This window comes from Saccoglossus kowalevskii, chromosome 1 (assembly GCF_978046115.1).
Source record: "Saccoglossus kowalevskii chromosome 1, keSacKowa6.1, whole genome shotgun sequence".
Taxonomy (NCBI): domain Eukaryota; kingdom Metazoa; phylum Hemichordata; class Enteropneusta; family Harrimaniidae; genus Saccoglossus; species Saccoglossus kowalevskii.
The window spans coordinates 23,726,026-23,744,105 of record NC_140641.1 but is presented as its reverse complement, the minus strand read 5'-3'; the positions used below and the strand labels follow the sequence as shown (position 1 = coordinate 23,744,105).

The 18,080-nt window shown below is 35.1% G+C and overlaps 1 protein-coding gene and 1 long non-coding RNA gene across 2 annotated transcripts in view; one reads left to right on the top strand and one right to left on the bottom strand.

Annotated features, from left to right (window-relative positions):
• Positions 1-3,354: 3,354 nt before the first annotated feature.
• LOC146750466 (uncharacterized) lies at positions 3,355-5,206 on the bottom strand. Its single transcript, XR_014931222.1, has 2 exons — positions 5,073-5,206; positions 3,355-3,751 (listed from the first exon to the last, which is right to left on the bottom strand). It is a non-coding gene; the product is annotated as an uncharacterized LOC146750466 (long non-coding RNA).
• A 974-nt stretch (positions 5,207-6,180) lies between these two features.
• The window catches only part of LOC100377093 (low-density lipoprotein receptor-related protein 6-like), a 46,598-nt gene continuing 34,698 nt past the window's right edge, over positions 6,181-18,080 (top strand). The window contains exon 1 of the mRNA XM_006822636.3: positions 6,181-6,351. Coding sequence (XP_006822699.2) covers positions 6,297-6,351 — 55 coding nt within the window. The 5' untranslated portion in view covers positions 6,181-6,296. The remainder of the gene's footprint in view (positions 6,352-18,080) is intronic.

Sequence of the window (18,080 nt, the reverse complement as noted above, 5' to 3'; positions counted from 1 at the left end):
ATGGCGATAAATTCAGTTTGATAGCAATAACTGGTTTTAAATTTACATATCATAAGACTGAATGTATATACAGACTGATTCACTTTATAGAGACAAGTGGGGTAACATATTAAATGAGAAATTCATCAAATACAATATATAACATGGAAATTTCGAACATCATTTGTGGCGGTTTCAATTTAATAGTATTCATTGTTTCAACAGTTTTTCCATCACAGTTTTATTTTCATATCTCCAATTTCTGGCACGTTCATTGACAGACTCAAACAAACTGGATGTACGGACGCATACATTTTTATAGTTTCGTCACAGTCCGGGATAGAGGTTGACGGTGGTTTTGCGTAAACACATCAACATGACGAACAGACATATTGTAAACAGACAAGAACAAGAATCACAGTTGGAGTTAAATTGCCGCGAATAGGTCATTGATCCTTGGTCGATGACACAGGCAAACGTACTCTATTTTATACATAAATCGACTGGATGCGAGACGAACACGATAACCACTTCACACTACCACTACCCGTAGGTTGTCAGCAAATACATAATGACACTGACAGACTCGCGCATTTTCTTTTTATTTATTTTTTGGCATGTTGCACAGTCAAGAAAATAATCTAGAAGACCAAACCCGCCCTTTCAGCAAGTACCTCTGACATCAAAACACTAGTGATTAAAAATATGTCCACATTCCGTCAAAAACAACAATGATTTAATTATGCCATAGACCTTTAGTGATTAGGCAAAGCAAATATTGAATGGAAATAAATATCTGCAATTGATACTTTAATTTTCGTTTTTTTTCATTTATTTTGCATGTTTTCTACGATATAAATGACATGTTCAGGAAGAAATTACTTGTGAAGATATAACCTGAAAATATAGCTTGATTGGCGCACTCGCCGGCCGAACGACATCAGACCCCACTGTTGGGTTTGGAACCCACGGAGGGCGCAACTTACGCGGCCTTGTCAGTGAAGATCTTACACTGATAATTACTAAAGTCCTTATGTCACCGTCTATTGCGATAGGTAAAGAATTATACTACCAGTGCACACTATATACCAACGCAATTATATAAATTAAATCCGATGTAGGTAGAAGCTCGGGTGGTTGTGTACAACCGTCGGTGTAACTGTACGCGGTTTTAGTTTTGCGGCCGAACATTGTATACTATTCGTTTTTTGAGAAATGAAAAACTATTACGCATGTGCAGTTATTGTTAGTGTATGTATACCAAAACTGTGTGCTACAAGAATGAGGTTTTTCGTTCATAATAAATCATAATCTATAAAAGTACTCATAAACATACATCATCTAAAAGAGATATTAAAAATAACATGTTTTCATTTACATCATTAATATACTTTTTTTCATATTTGACGCAGTTTTCGCGGTTCATCGTATTACAACTATAATACTCACATTTATATTTTGATATGAAAACATGGCCATGGTCTAGCCCAAACAAGCCAGCCAGGGACATACTCTACTTTTGATTTATGTCCGAATTGCACTGGAACCGACATGGTTTAGCCCAAATAACCCAGCCAGGGACTCTACTTTTGTTCCTACTCTGTCCAATTCAGATTTAATTTCTCGCTTTTCGACGGAACTTGATTATTTCTCGAGTCGTGAAGATATTAAACTGTGTAGAAGCTGTCATCTTCAGAAAACGCACTGCCTTGATTTGTATTTATTATGTTGAACACGGAATAACTCGTATATGAGAAAAAATAGTTCATATATTTTTTTAAAGCACAGAGTCTATGGTGATTCATATATTTTGCGATTTGTAATTGTTTGTGAAACATCATGATGTAAGCAAAATTGTGAACACCGCTACTGTTATTACAACAGCCACACTACAGTCACACCTTCGCTACTAACCATCTGCCTGCCTTATAATGGACCTATTTTAGGCAGTTCCAATGCATAACGACTTTACGTATGAACAACCTGTATGTGAAAACCAAATGTCTTATGACAACATTTTTTTTTTTTTTGTTAATTCGCCTTTATTTGTTTCGTTTGTAAAATAATAATTAACACTCAGTTTAATAAAAACAATTTGTAATTGCCTCAAGTCAGACTTAATTGATTGTGATCAATTCAAATAAATATCTGTCTTTCGAAACAATACCGTCTCATTATTTTCTGGACAAATGTCAAATGTTTGAGATGGCGATTCATAAAAAAAATACGAGTAATAAAACAAACATATAAAGTTAATCATATTGACAAAGACACATTGTCTATAAAGACTCTTTTAATGAAGTCCGGCTTTTAGTGGTCACTACACAGGGTTGACTCTACTTGTAATTATATTCTGCTGTCGATGATAATGTAATCACTACCGAGGATGTATAAAATAAGGGTATACGCACAACTGGTATGAAAGGCAATACAAATCTCATTTGTGGTCACGTGAATTACGAGATGATCACATAATTCCAAGACAAATAAGCTGACATTCTAGATATCCTGAATGAGCGCATGTGAAAAAAAAGGGATTGTGTTTTTTTCTTATAGATCATTGGTACTATGCAATATTGAAGGCCCACATATTTACATTTACTTTGCCTTTGTTGGGCGTGTTTTATATAACCCTGTTTTTTTCTTTCTTTCTCGTGTATGTTTCTCATGATACATAAAAACAAACTATTTCAACCAATTGTAACCCTAAACATGTACGTTATTGATTACAACTCAATTGTATCCAGTTCACAGAATCAAAAGTGGCTACAAACACGTATGAAGTCAGCCCTCGCACGGCGTCTAGGGGAGAATAAATATCGGGTGTTTCGCCAGTAGTGAACTTGGTGAGCGTGCAGTTGGAATTCTATGCATGTACGCATATGTTACATATTTACCCGAGTACTCGATACAAACCATTATTTTCCAAATACAGGTTTAAAACTAAAACTAAATTATCAACATAATATAAATGATCATACTGAATGACATTTAAAAAAAAATTAAAAGTGAAAATCACAGACATATCAAGCACCGATATCAATGAGGTAATACAGTATCAGTATATCCAATATATTGACTAAAACAAACAATCTCAGCACGTACAACGCGTGGCAAATATTCAAGTGCATAATTTAACCACGTCTATAGAAAGGATGTGTTTCGAATGATATATTATCACGTGCAAATAAACTCATCCATATTCATTTGGATGTCTGAGTTTCAGACTAATCGCGAGACGCAAATCTCGTACGTGTAGTCATGTACACGATAACCCCGGCACACTGATGACGTAGGATGTACAATTAACATTCTGACGCGGAATAGAAAACGTCGAATTCATCAATACATCTAACAGTAGTCAGTGATGTAGATTTCAGCGCTCTGTCTGTGGTTGCTAGGCAACTACATGCATTAACACCATTGACGACTGATCAATTACAAACTGACAAAACATAGTATTCAGTATCAAGTTAAAGATCTTATATTTTCACTGCAACTATTTCTAAAATCTCACTTTCAACCAATACTTGAACGTTCTTTGAAAAATAAACCCCGAAATAAAAGTTAATCATATTAACAAAGAAAAATTGTAATTTTCTTTGCAAATTGAAATGATTGTAGATGATGGGAGCAGCATTACGAAGATCCTTGGCAGATGTTCAAGCCACAGTCTGGTGTAAGCGCTCTGAATGCGAGACGTTGTGTAAATGAATACAGACGGATGCCAGTGTATTTCCCCATACAATGTTTAAACACATTCATAAATTTGCTGAAATAAAAAAACACCTTTAGTCAGATAATAAGGTGCGATATTGTCATATGCCCATGACGTCGACATAACTGTCGGAGAACCAATCACAACGAATTGCGTCATAAATACCGTAATTTCAAATGACAATGAGAGAAATCAGTCATCTCCATCGACAGTATAAGTTAATAAATCAGACACATAGTCTCCATGTAAAACAAACATTTACCAACATGTGTCTTGTTGAATTGCAAGAAAACATGTTCAAGTGTCGAAATTGTCTTCGATAGAATGTACTTGTAAAAATACAATATACAACAGTCCGTTCTAAAATGTGTACGATTTCAGTAACCATGTCTCAAAGCAAATCAAATCGATCTCCGTCTCGGTCTGCAGTAATGGCATGCATGTTCAACGTGACAGCGCCTTTTTTCGGGCCTGTACACGCTATTCGGGAGAGGGCGTTATATATGCTCAACTCTGGACAAAATACAGATATTGGGGTGGAATCAGTTCCGACATAGAACCTAGACTAGAGCGTGTACTAGTATATGGTTTCAATCTTTATTTCTCATTTCTGAGCCTATTGTGTTCCACCATTTTTAATGTCATATTGTGTGCCGCAGCAGGATAGAGAATTGCAATACGAGTGCATAGTACGTGGTTTAAATGTCAAGGCGATTATGGTGCAAAATTACATTTTGTCAGTTTTCGAATCTTTTTGTTGAATACTAGTATCTCAAATGTGTATGTAGTGACAAGCAGGCAAGCAAACAAATTATAATAAATAAACAAATAAATAAATAAATAACTACTAGTATCTGCTGTTTATCTGACTTTATAGTGTATAAATAACAATGGAAGTAAAAAAAATACGATGGACCTCGGTATTAATGTATAACCTTCCATATTGCGGAATTCACAGTTAGGACTGGCTGCTCAGGATCAGTTAGCAGATGCGGTGGAACTAATCAGAATATTGAAAATTACTAGCATTTTCTTTAGTAACAAATCGCATGTTAAGAAGATAATTACTTGTGGTTGTACTGTAAGTTAGTATGATAATACTGAGCATAAACCATTCTGACTTCGGGACATGATCTTTATGCATTATTCCCATATATATTCGGTGTAATTACCGATACGTAGGAATCGTTGCATGCGGGTGAATTTATTGTGTTGGGGTATGTTGCCAGTTTCGGGCTTCAAACAAAGTTTGTATTTGCTTAAAAGTATTTTAATTAACGGGTGTGTAGCTTTGATAAGTTTATATATATATATATATGTATTGGAATGTCGACATTTTACATTGGAATCTTTTGACGAAGGGTACGGTAATTACCATGCATTGTGCCTGACATAGACCTCCAAGCGAGCACCCCTACTTGCTCGCCCATTCTCGTATTTCAAGGCAGCGTTGGGATTCACGTCAGCCCCTTTCACAGCTCATCAGTACGCCGCTTTGTTGCGTTTGCCCGGGCCACTTGTTCGCTTACTAAGACAGTGTTCACGTCGTCCCATGCATATTTGCGTTGAAAGGTGTACTTTCTCCCCGCCGCCGTGTGACAGCTCGTGTGTCAATATGCACTGGTAGACGTCTTTTGAAACTTTGCTCGGTCAGTTGTTTTTGCCATCGAATTTTGAACTCGGACAGAGAGCTTTTGACAGGCACTGGTTTCCAGCTGGGGCGTACGTGTGTATTTCTCCCGGCTTTCATTCTGTTTATTGACAGAACTGTTGACATAATGTTTTGTCTAAAAGTCTGTGCTAATCACCTTCCACGCCCTCGGTATAATAGCGCTGTCATTTGCATCTACAACATAATTACACCCGTTAGCAGGAACCATTTACGGAACGGGCGATTGTTATTCACCATTAAAACGCTGGGAACGTTCCAGCTATCGTCGGATCAACTACTTGTTCAATGTCTAGTAAAAACTAGTAATTTTACTGTAATGCACAGACTGAAAACTATATCTATGTTCAACGTATATCAAGGCTAACTTCTTCACGCGATGCAAAATGAGCTGAACTACCCTAATCCACTGAAAATCAAACTGACCCTCTTATTTCAACACCCATTGTTAACATTAGTCAATCAACTGACAAAGCCTAAGCCACGTGGTTAGAATAGCGTACCGCCATTGGCTATTGTTGACACAGAGGTGGTTTTAGTACCACCCATGAAGAAAACGTATCACGCAGTACGTATAAGTACATATGAGAACATAGTCCCACTATACCATGGTGGTTAAAATATTACTTAGTGACTGTAATTTCATTAAGTTTACTTTTTTTTAGAGTATATGAGTAATATTTAATTATAAGTTTCATTATAAGACTCTTTTACAAACTATGTAAGTCTATGTCTACTGCGGATGGATATCGTGATCGTGTTGAAAATATAGTTCGCCAGGTGCAATAGACTCTACCAATTTACATACAGAGAACACAATTAGAGGAATATCTGTGGCAAGTTTTTTTGACTTGTAGGAAACGATTTTGCCATCTTTATGTCTTCCGATAGTTGATATTGGCACGGAAACGCCTCCATAGTCCAGCTAAGATGGTGGCATGGTCCGTGTTTGTATTTTGTGGTTCCATTTTGGCGTTGATTCGTGGTAAGTTGCGTTTCTTCTGTGTGTATTGTGTATGTATATGTATAGCTCGTACGCTCGACCGTGTACGCGATCAGTCAAAATAGTTGACGTATGTACTATATTTTGGCCGATCCGTGTATCCGACGCATACTTATAACGATCGCCGAGGCTACCGAGTATATTGTTAAATGGTCTGTATTGCTCGATTAGTCAGTTGTCTTGCGATCGTTACTTGCGTTAGATTCGCTTCCGACGATCAACGTAAATGTAATTGATAGTCGGCCATGTTGGAATTCAAGCATGGGAACACAGCAATGTCCTATCAAAACCGTATAATCTTATTGAACAAACATATTTCCTCGCCACCTAGAACCCAAAACTACCAACAGCACGTCGGTTCACGACGAGCCCGTATTTTGTAGTTCGGACAAAACCTCATTGCAGCGTATCTATGCTTTTGGCAAATGACTACATGTTAGTGCTCTGTCACGTGATTTCCACTATGAAAACAACAGCACAGGCTGGCCAGAGAAAATTCTGTTCAGGTCAGACTTCTAACCGTGACTGTGTATATATTGTTGACAGGATCGTGTTGGAGGATATTCACGCCGTGGTAACACATTTTTGCTTATTGCCCTGCTGATATAGTGCATTAAATTCAAAATCGAATTGACATCATCTTCAGTATGTAATGAAACAGCATTGGAAATATCTTGTAACCTCAACAGGAGGTGGTCAACTAATGAAGGTCACATAAGTTTCACCGGGCCCCATCCTCAATGATTCCTCTATTTTGTATAAATGAACAAACAGACAATGTTCAATGAGAAATACTTTTCTGGTAGATTTTTTTTTTCAAGCTCTGTGCATTATGAATTTGTTTGGGGGGAGGGTAGGAATTCAAAACCGAACACTATGAGTTGGAACACCTTTCTTTGATTTTGTTTGTTTGTCGTTAATAGGTTTGATTTTATAGATTATAGGCATAATTAACATATTATAAATTTACTGAAATTGCCTGAGCCGTATTGTCAATAACAATCAGACCTACCAAGTGTATTGCATGTTCACACTCACTATAAATCATTCTAAAATGCTGCCATTAAGTGCAACTCTATAAATCGCAGGTTTTTCCATAGGTTTATTAGCCATAATTGTTAAGATGCTAGTAATATGCTGGGTGATTTTTATTATTTCTTTCATATTAAGTGATTTGCCATTTCCAATACAAATATAAATGATTGACAACCCACATTGTGACAGCCTCTAAGTTAGAAACGTTATTTTGACATTCAGCCTGTAGCGCGTGTTGACGGATTCCGGTTAAACATTGAGTTAACAGGTCAAACATTGAGTGTATACTTATGCTAGTTAGTTTAGCTGTTTTTTGTTGCCCTTATGATGGTGTTACATAAAACCTTTGATGACCCATTTGTACAAAATAACGATCCCTGTTATATGTGCTTGAATTCTCCGCTGGGAAGTATTTATCACGATATTTATTAATGATTCACTTTGTGTGTCAGATTAACTCGGGTGTAAATATGCTCAAGAACAACAACAACAAACAAAGAAAATTGATAAGTTTGTCATGCCATGTGATAAATGATAAATAAGCATTTTGGCATTATCAAGTAATGTTTTTGGATTATGGCCTGTTGTTGCATGCAGACTGTGTCATTTAGATCATCCACCTGATAAGGTGCTCTGCAGATTCCCCATTAACATATGTCTGTTAAATTATCGCTGTTGAAATAATTCATGGTAATAATCATTTAAGAGCATTTATAGTTGGTTTTGTAGTTACTGACTCCCAAAAATTGTACAGTATTTTGTGAATTTTTCCTAATGGAAATCATGAAAAGTTTTCCAGTACATTATTAAACAGTTAACAATATACCATATTTGCTTTATTAGTAGCGCTTATGTTAAGGAGAGGAATTCCCTACTGCATTGTGAATACAAGAAATTTGTTAAAATCATTACTAGTTTTTATTCCACTTCAATTTTTACGATTTCCATTCAAAACTTATATTCAGTATTTCAGGTCTTCATTAGCAACCTTTTTTTTTTTCTGGATTTCCCATGACATTGTTTGCGTATCAGACGATAAAGATGGATATTGGTGATTTCCGTTTGGAAATGCAGTATTTATGGGTGAAATAGGCCACAAATCATGCATATATACTTGCAAAATAGTTTGTGATTGGTGATTCCACAAATCTACTACCCAGAAAAAATATTTGTACAAAAAATCTGCACATACTGAAAAATTCCCAAATTCATATCACTATTTATAAGCCATCCCTGATAGTACCATATTAGGTGATGTACATTTCTGTGTGTTTTTTGTCATATTCCAATTTTCAGTTCCAATTTGCACTGGGTATACAAGTAACTATTAATTTGATGGCATTGATATAGTGAGGTCATCTTGTATACCGTCACAAAGGTCATGTCTCAGTTTGTATAGAACTACTTTGATGGATTTTCTGCATTGTTTAGTTTGGGGTTGGTTAGGGTCATCTTTCCAAAAGAAACTAAGATAATATATTAGTTCCGGACTATTATTAAATGGAGATTTCTTCTCATCATTGAAAGTATTGACTGATGGATGCCTTGGAACAGGGCACAGTACAAGTGCAGATGTTGGGAATTTCTAAATTATTTTGTCCTCAGTTAATTAAAGTGAAATCTTGTGTCCTAATAATAATTGTTATTGCAGTTGTATGTAAACAAATGTTTGTACTTTCATGCATGTAATTCAATTGCTATATCATGTTTGCATATCAAGAAATTACAATTTTATTAGTGAAACCCTGCATGTACATGACCTTGTTACTACAACCATAGTATTCCATTTTAGATTTACAATAGGTTGGTGATTAAAAACACAAAAAGATTATGACGATGTGGATTCCTGTTAGTAATAGTACCGGTACAACTGATGTCACTATTCTTGTGTCTTACAAAACTGTAGGTACCGGTAATGGAGTAAAACTGTACCTGACTTGTTTGGATGAGGGAGGTAGGGAGGGGTGTCATTACTTAGTATTTATCTCATCTACACCTAATTTTGTATTTTCTTTTAAATGCAATCAGCTGAATAAACTACATAAAACAGTGACAACTCATTCATTAATTTTACTTGGTTACCTCTAGGTTTAAACTTGTAAGGGATTTAGTTTCCAAGGCTGTCATAAGCGATGGTTTAACTCCCATATGGTTTCATTATGTGAATCAATTTTCTCTTTGATGTGGTATGATTAATTTTCTTTTTTTCTTCCTTTTTATGAAATCCCAGGCAATGTAGCTGGATTAGGCTTATCTCTTTTACAAATAGAACCAACTGGTTAGGTGTAATTATCCTTTTTTAGATCCACTTTAATATATTTAGCATTGCTTTTGCATGTGATCTCCACATATGGATGAAATCTATCTGCATTCACAGCAACATTTATAGTTGAAACTTGTCTCATTTGGTGTGAAGTTACAGCTTTAATTAAAATTCCTCATTACCCCCCCCCCTCAATGTTTTACTTGTCAGTTTTAATTAATTTACTCCACTTTGTTACTGCATCAAAATTATTTCTGATTATATAATTTGCAGTATAACATAAAGGAAGGGTGATCAGCTGGGTTTCTATTCTTAGAAATTACATTTCAGTGCCAGCAGCATATCTGCACTTGCTTCCCGGCTTCACTTAGATATATTTGTTATTCATTGACTGTGATTGATGTTTTTCCAGACTTGTCTGCAGTTGGCTCTCACTTGTACATTCTAATTAATGAAACAGACATTCCTAATGGTACATAACCTGAAAATGACCTTGATGTTGTCATTTCATCTTGTCTCTTTGTAATTCTAATTATACTCTTGACTAAATTTCATTAGGATATTTTATTTCATAATTTTCTTTAATGATTACATGTTAATATTTTGATGAGATTGGTTGACCCATCCCACTCTCCTATTTCTTAATTTTCTGTGGAGCTATACTCCAGTTATTATTGCTTCTGCTCATGAATGGAAATGTATATGTGTGTATGTGTACGTTTCACAGGTCATTTGATACAACTCTGCTAGATCATATATTGTACTGCAGGGAACTAAAAATCCAGTGGAAATCTCTGTGTGTTCAATTAATCTATTCGGCTTCTCATTGCTAAGTGATTGGCAGCGTGTTTTCAACAACACAGCTGGTCAACTGAAATTTTTCTGCCAAATGGCAGCTGACCTCAAACTTACATGTATAAAGAGTTTATAGGTAGTAGCCTCTTGGCTTTATTTCCCGGGAGTATAGCTGAGAAGCTCTTGGGAAATAAGCCGAGGATAGATTTTGAATTTATTGTACTATGTTTATAAAATCCACTGTATGTTGGCTAAGATTTATGTTATAATGCTTGTTAGGAACACCTAGTATTCAGTAAAAGTTTGTTGAATACCGTGCTACTTCTGTTTGCGCATCTTGCAAATCATGCAGGTTACAATTTAGAGTTTCTGACTAGTGTACATGTGTCAGTTCTGGAAGGCCAAATAAAATTTTGCGCAGCTATTATGTGTCACCTCAAATTAGGCCAATTTGATGATTAATATTATAAATAAATAGTTGTCATACAAGTTCGTGAACATGTTAGTGAGTTGGTTTCATTTGGAAAGTGGATTCATATATTATTATTATGCTTGATGTCTAGGATCAATCACGAGACTCTGTTTTCATATTACTTATTTACATTGTATGTGTATGTGCGCTAGCAAAATATTTTTTTTTTTTTTGCCATGTATGCAAAACATAAAAATATTGTTAAAAGGAAAAGTTAATGCTGTTATTGCAATTGTGTTCCGAAAATACTGCATCTCAATGTTGACCCTGTCTGTGAATTCTGGAAATCCCATAATGCCCCCCCCCCCCTCACTTTTAATACTATAGGCACAACTACCTGTTGTAAAGATTTAAGTCCTGTTGTCTTACTGTGAGCAGGTACTATTTCTCTTGATTGTTCACTAGAGTGAGATACAGCATTGGAGCCTAGAAATTCTGCTTGACTTAGCAATTGCTTGATGTTATTTTGTGATTTTTTTTTTTCAAAATTTTATTGATTTTATGTCTTATTTATTCAAAAATGTTGTAAACATAATATTGATTTTTGAATGCTAAATTGTTCTGTGGTGGTGTATCGACTCAGGTTTATGTAGATGGTGAATATTACTAATCTGCCTTGAAACTAGTTTTGCAAAGGTGCAAGTCTGATTTCAGTCAGTAACAGCACTTTTCTTTGTAGCCCCCCCCCCCCCCTCTCACATACAATTAAACTGGAAAAAAAGATTCCTGCTCTAGAATATGATGCTGCATGATATTCTGGTCAATCCAGCAAATGGTTTCTAGAAGATACGACATTTTAGTTGTATATTGACCCCGACCAATCCACAATAAAAAATGCTTGGTATGGCCATTAAGTTGCTGATTGTTGAAGTAGGTGTGTAATTAGATATGATGTCTAAATCAAATGATTTTATTTTCCATGGGTTAAGGCCTGTTGAATATACTTGTCAAGTTGCCAATTTTACACTGCGTGAGGACCTCTGTACATTGAGTGCGTGAAACGAATAAGAAAAAGTGGCAGTTAGTCGCCAACGGCTAAACCTTGCCAAAATTGTAGATGCAGCTTTTGTGTTTCCCTCTATACACGATTTCAAACTAAAGCAAATGTTATTAGGCAATTCCTCCACAGGGGCTGTTTGTATAGGTCGGGGTTTGTTGTGGTTATATATGGGGTCTTTTCAGAGCATTGTATTGTCGGATGTCGTCCTTGACAAGAATGTGCAGGGTTATTCTACATTTGTAGCTGAATGTATGTGAAAGCGTTTCATCTGTATGAAAGAGAAATTTACTTATTTTCAAGTGTGTTGTATGCAAATCTTGGAAATAGCTTGTATTAAGATGTCAACTTGCTGTAGTTTAAGTCATCCATATCAGTTACTTCTTGGAAAGAGTGAATGTTGTGATTGTTTTCCAAATGTGTTTGGTAAAATACTGATGCATGTTGGGAATCGACTTTGTAAAAAAAAAATATTCAGCGGCTTTATAATCTATGGTTTATGCAAATAAGATTTTTTTTTTTCATCATCTCTATGATACCAGATATCTCTAGACCAGACATTCTATTTTTGTCGTGGCTTCCTACGGTAAAATTCCACACCTCTAAGGGAGAAGCAGAACTCTCCTGTCGCTTCGACAAATTAAAATTGCACTTTACTTATTTTTCTTTCAGCATGTTGACATGCTGTGGCATTGAATAAGTAGATAATGATTGAGAGTTTTCTGTTATTCCTGTGGTTGGAACATGCAGGCTGACATTTTACTTTTTGTGAAATCTAAATAAACACACACAGATGCCTAGCAGATTGGAGCCGTTTTGTACATAAAACATAAACACATTTGACTGTCACAGTGCATTTAATTGTTTATCTGTGTTAAAAATGTTTTTTTTTTTTTTTTTTACTTGGGAGGGTTGAATTAACAAGTACATTTTTTTTAGGAATCATGGCTCGATAATACAGTAGTTGGTTATTGTATAATCGTTCTTTGACTTAAGTGTTGGGTGATTTTAATTTTACCATTGATCATTATTGCTTGCACACTTTTTAGGTTTCATTTAAATTAAAAATATTTCATCTTATCGTATTAGGAACCAATAGAAGTGCAAACACACCAAAAATCTCATTTTTATATGCTGGACCATTAAAATATGACCATTTACGCAACTGCATGTACTATTAATAGAGTAAATACGGTAGATATTTGTTTACACCTTATTTTGAAGGATTAATCTTCGTTGAACGAAGTATAGAAGCATGAATGCCAGGACAAAGTTATTAATTTTATATTCTGGTTGAATCAGAGTTCATTCAGTAGCACAATTTAATGTGCCTAGTTCACTATGGATTTCATCATAGTAGCACACTGATAAAGTTAGGTTTGCATATTTCACTTGACCGTGATCGCTTGGTAATTAACATATTGTAGTACTTTCAGGCGTTGTTTGTAAATCATGGTTTAGGTTATTCATATAGAATATAAAATAATATGCAAATTTAGTATATCTATGTGTAGTTATATGCGTTAAAAATCGTATTCCACATTCGTGTCAATCGAGCACTAATCTAATCATCGCATCACAGAACTATTTGATCGGGTGAACGAAAATAAGAGAATATTGGCGTATTCAAAAACACAATATGTATGTAAAACACACTCCACAATCATGTTAGTACTGGCTTCTCGTATGGCACATGCAGTATGTAACAGTTGAATTAATACAAATATGGTAATTGTAAAAAATATTCAATATCACCACTTGTTCCTGTAGAAGTTTACCTGTCTATTTGATGTTATTTGTGGTGATTGAAATTTTGCAGACATCAAGATTCTAATCTGACTTTAGAAAATTTTTCCTTTGTAGGTAGAGTCACAATAGTTTCACTATGTTGTTCTGAAATAATGCCATTTATTGGTTTATTTTTGTATATTTTTCAATAAACTTCCTCATGAATTTTGCTTGATCAACATTTTTGAAAAATAATATTGAGTGACTTAGGTATACAGAAGTTTGAAGTGTGGTAGTAAAACAAAACTGCTAAAGCCATAACTGCCCAATAAATAATATTGTTCATGAGTTAGACATGAGTGGCCGTTTTTTTAGTACCGGAAACTCCATAGACATTATTTTTTTCTCTGTGCTAAGTTAGTGAAAATGTAGGAACAGAAACTAATTATTTATTTATTTATGAAGTTAAGTATAACTGTTTTGGGGTTCCTTGCTTAAATTTAATAGATATGATGTCAGATTCTATTCAATCCGAGCCGACCTTTGCTGACCTGCAAGCTTCATGCTGGAATGTTTAATTTGCTCTGTAATTTGCTCGATTTTTCGCTAATGTAATTGTAGACCAATTGCCTTCTAATTGATTGCCACCTGTCTTTAGATCTGCCTATTTCCCATTGCGCATAGATTGAACAAAACGTTTGAGAAATTTGAAGGATGATGGCCGCTCTTTGCATAGCCACATGTACACACATAGGTTGAAAGTGTCATTAATTTAACACATATTTCCATGGCAACCACTGCATTATATGTAGTATAATATTTTCACTTTTGCTTGGAACAACATATTTTTTTTTTCAACTCTCATCCTCATTTTGCAATGTTGATAAGTTCTTTTTTCATTCGGAGACGGATATATTGTCAGTATAGCAAATCATTATACATTATGGCTGTGTCTGTGTGTCACCTGGGATGTTTGTACAACATAATTGGTACGGCAATGTGTATGAACAAAGGACTGCTCAGTCATAATGTCTGCTGGCTAAATTATCAATCTTTGGGCCAAATTTCACACAATTTCCCATTGAAGAAATGTGGTTTCTCTACAACTTCATTTTTTTACCTGTTCTCTCCACATTTGCGCTGCTCTGTGTGGCTTTGTTTTGCAATACAATTTATTAGGCAGTGTTTTCATTACTTTCTTGATCTGATGGAACTCTCTGAATAAGGATTGAATACAAAAAATGTTAATTTTTTTTTCCTTGTATTGTTGGCCCCCCAATGGTTTGTCTGTGGCTTTTTTCAGCGGGCACTTCAACCCAGAGAGATCAGCACCGCCTGAGTAACTGCCACAGAAATCGTGAGAGCGTGAATGATAGTTTATGGTATACAAGGATTAATTAGAATCAAATTCAACCTCAATATTGTCCTTGGAGTCAGTAAAATTACAATGCCCCGATGTCCCAGTCCCTGGAGGTCAACCCTTTTTCATCGCCTCTTGCTTACCCTGGTTGTGAAAGTGAGAACAACACTGAATAAATCCCAGTGTCAACAAGCAAGTTCCATGGATGAAATCCACGTGATTTGTGAGCAAAACAAGTATTTTTGCAGCAGGTGTTAATGTTTGTGTCAGTGTTCAATGCTGCAAACTTTATATATCCAGGTTTCGAGATTTTGGGGTAGAGGGTGGAGTGTCGAGGGGAATTGAGATAGGGCTCCATCGTACATGGTTGTCTTAGGTACAGAAGGTCATTTGATTCTTTAATTATAATGCAAAGGTAGTTTTAACAATGCGTCATTGACTTTTCTATCAGGAGAAAATGTAATAAATTAAAATGTAACATTTTACTAAATTTATGATTTAGTAATAATTATCCATGTAACTTGATTTTATAGTTTCGTGCTTTTGTCTTCTCAATTATAAAGTTAACTAACACAGAAGAAAAGGAAGTTTATGTAGAACCAATGGTTTATATATGTATTGAAATGTATTCTATGATAGTAAATATGAGCAAGTTTTTTTTTTCAGCAAAAGAATTAAATATTTGACAGATTTATAAGTATTTTTCACATTTTGTAGACTTAAATGGACATAATTATTAATGAGCTACAGATCTTTATTAGAATTTTTTTAATATATGACAAATATTTCCGATGTATAGTTAGTGAAAAAGTTGACTAGGTTGCTCAAAGGGCTAAACATGAAAAGTCAAAATTTTGTTGTGACATGTACATGCAATGCTAAATATAACTCTGAACTTGGGAATTGAAGTAAACATTTGAAAGATGAAGGTTTTTTGGCTGTGCCACAAGGTAATCCCCATTGTCTGTTGTATATACTCTGCATTTGTCTTTTGTTTTCTCATTGAAATCCAAATCAAATGAGTCTTTGTTCCATATATAATCTGGGAAATTTGTTGTGCCTTCAAATGTACGAGGTGTGATTTGCTGAAAGCTTTGGTATATGTTGACTGTTACTGTATTGTCAGTTGAATTGAAGAGATGCATTATTCATTGTTCCTTGCTAACCTACAGTTTCCACCTGTATGAATTTGATGAAACCTTCTTTTAATGGTGGATTTAAAATACTTGGTTCCTGATTGAATAAACAGAGTGTTTTAATAATTAGAATGTATTGAAGGGGGGGATGACTTTCAGTATGTTGACAGTATATTGCAAGTATTGAATCATTTTATTTGTGTGACTACTCTGATTTTGCTAAATTGGTTTCACTTCTGACTTCTGTCCCCTCCCATTAGCCTGGTTGCTGTCATGTATTCGTCCATACATCTTAACATGTGTCTCCGTCAATTACTGTAAAATACTTTATTTTAGCTGGAATTCATTTTTGGTGCTTTGTATAGAATTTATTTTCATTGAATCATTCCTTCAGCGAAAATAAAGTATTCTACAGTACAAGATTTTTAATATTTATCTGAAATCAGGTGAAATAAACCCAAGGTTACTGGTTTATACACCTTAACAAGAGTACTGTAGCAGCTTTGTGGGAGGGATGACGGAAAGGGAAGTTTCCACAATATTCAGAACTATTTCCCCTTTTCTAGCTACTCTAGTAGTTTAGGAGTTCCAATTTTAAACTATACGATCTTGTTTTTCCATCAGGGTCAAGGTTATGGCAACTTTAACTGTCGACTCTTTTCATAAAAGCTTACATCCTCTCTGTGCACGGTCATTCACCCATGTCGCAATACTGTGGATGTACTCAACAGATTTACTGTACTTTGTTATTATGGGGGGTTTTGTCTCTTAAAACCATTGCTACTCCTGCTTTTTAAAGTCAGTGCATGTTGATTGACGCACTGCTGTGAATACACTGAATACACCCAGTGAGTGACCTGCATTCTATTGTACATTTGAAATACTGTACTGTGCTTTGGTAGGTCATAAAAATCACACCAAGTAGAAAATAACATTTTGAAAGTTTTTGACAGACTTGGCTGAACTCCTTGCGGCGTACAGTGGTGTACTTTGGATGTTTGTGCTGTAGTGATTGTTTCCTTGTTTAACTGTATCTCAGTTGCGTGATGCGAGTTTTTGACTCCCGTGTGCGAAGCACAAAAAGGGAGTCTTTGCAGTTAGTGTGTCTGTCTGTGTGTCTGTCTGTGTGTCTGTCTGTGTGTGTGTGTGTGTGTGTGTGTGTCTGTTCCATCTGTTCCATCGATATCTCAAGAACCAATGTTCGGATTTCAATGAAACTTGGTATATAGCTTGTCTGGGGCAATGCGCAGATTTGATTAGTTTTTGGTTGACACCATGCATATTAATGAGCTCATCTGCATAATAATGTGTGAATTTTAAGCTATTTCAGTTATATCTCAAGAAGCATTAAAACGATTTTTATGTAACTTGGTAAGAATGTTACTAATGATTGGCTGCTGCAATGCATTGTTGTATTTCACATTTTAATTAAAATTTAGCATTTTTTATGTATTTTTTTAATATTTTTTTTAAAGTTTTTTATGCCCATTTGCATGAATACAACTAATAGGAATCGGTGAGTGGACTAATTTGCATAATGATGCGCATGCGTATTCTATTTTTTATGATCAGCAATTTATGATGGTGTCAGCCATTTTGTTATTTCCAGTGTGTTGTACAAAAATGAAGCAAGCGCTCGGGAGATGAAATATATGTATCAGTTTACATTATGAAAAGGTCTAAGAAAATACATGTATGATTTTTTATTATCGTATAAGTAAATAAATAAATAAGTAATTGAACAAATGTATAACCTCAATGACTGTGAAACGAATTACTGTGCAAGCTAGTTTACATTCACGTGTGGTGTACAATTACATTCAAGCCACGGAATATTGAGCCCAGTCAAGAAAATAATGAATGTGAGATCAGGGTTCTCCACGGTTTGAAAATTAAACAATGTGAAGTGGGCGTGGCACATTTGT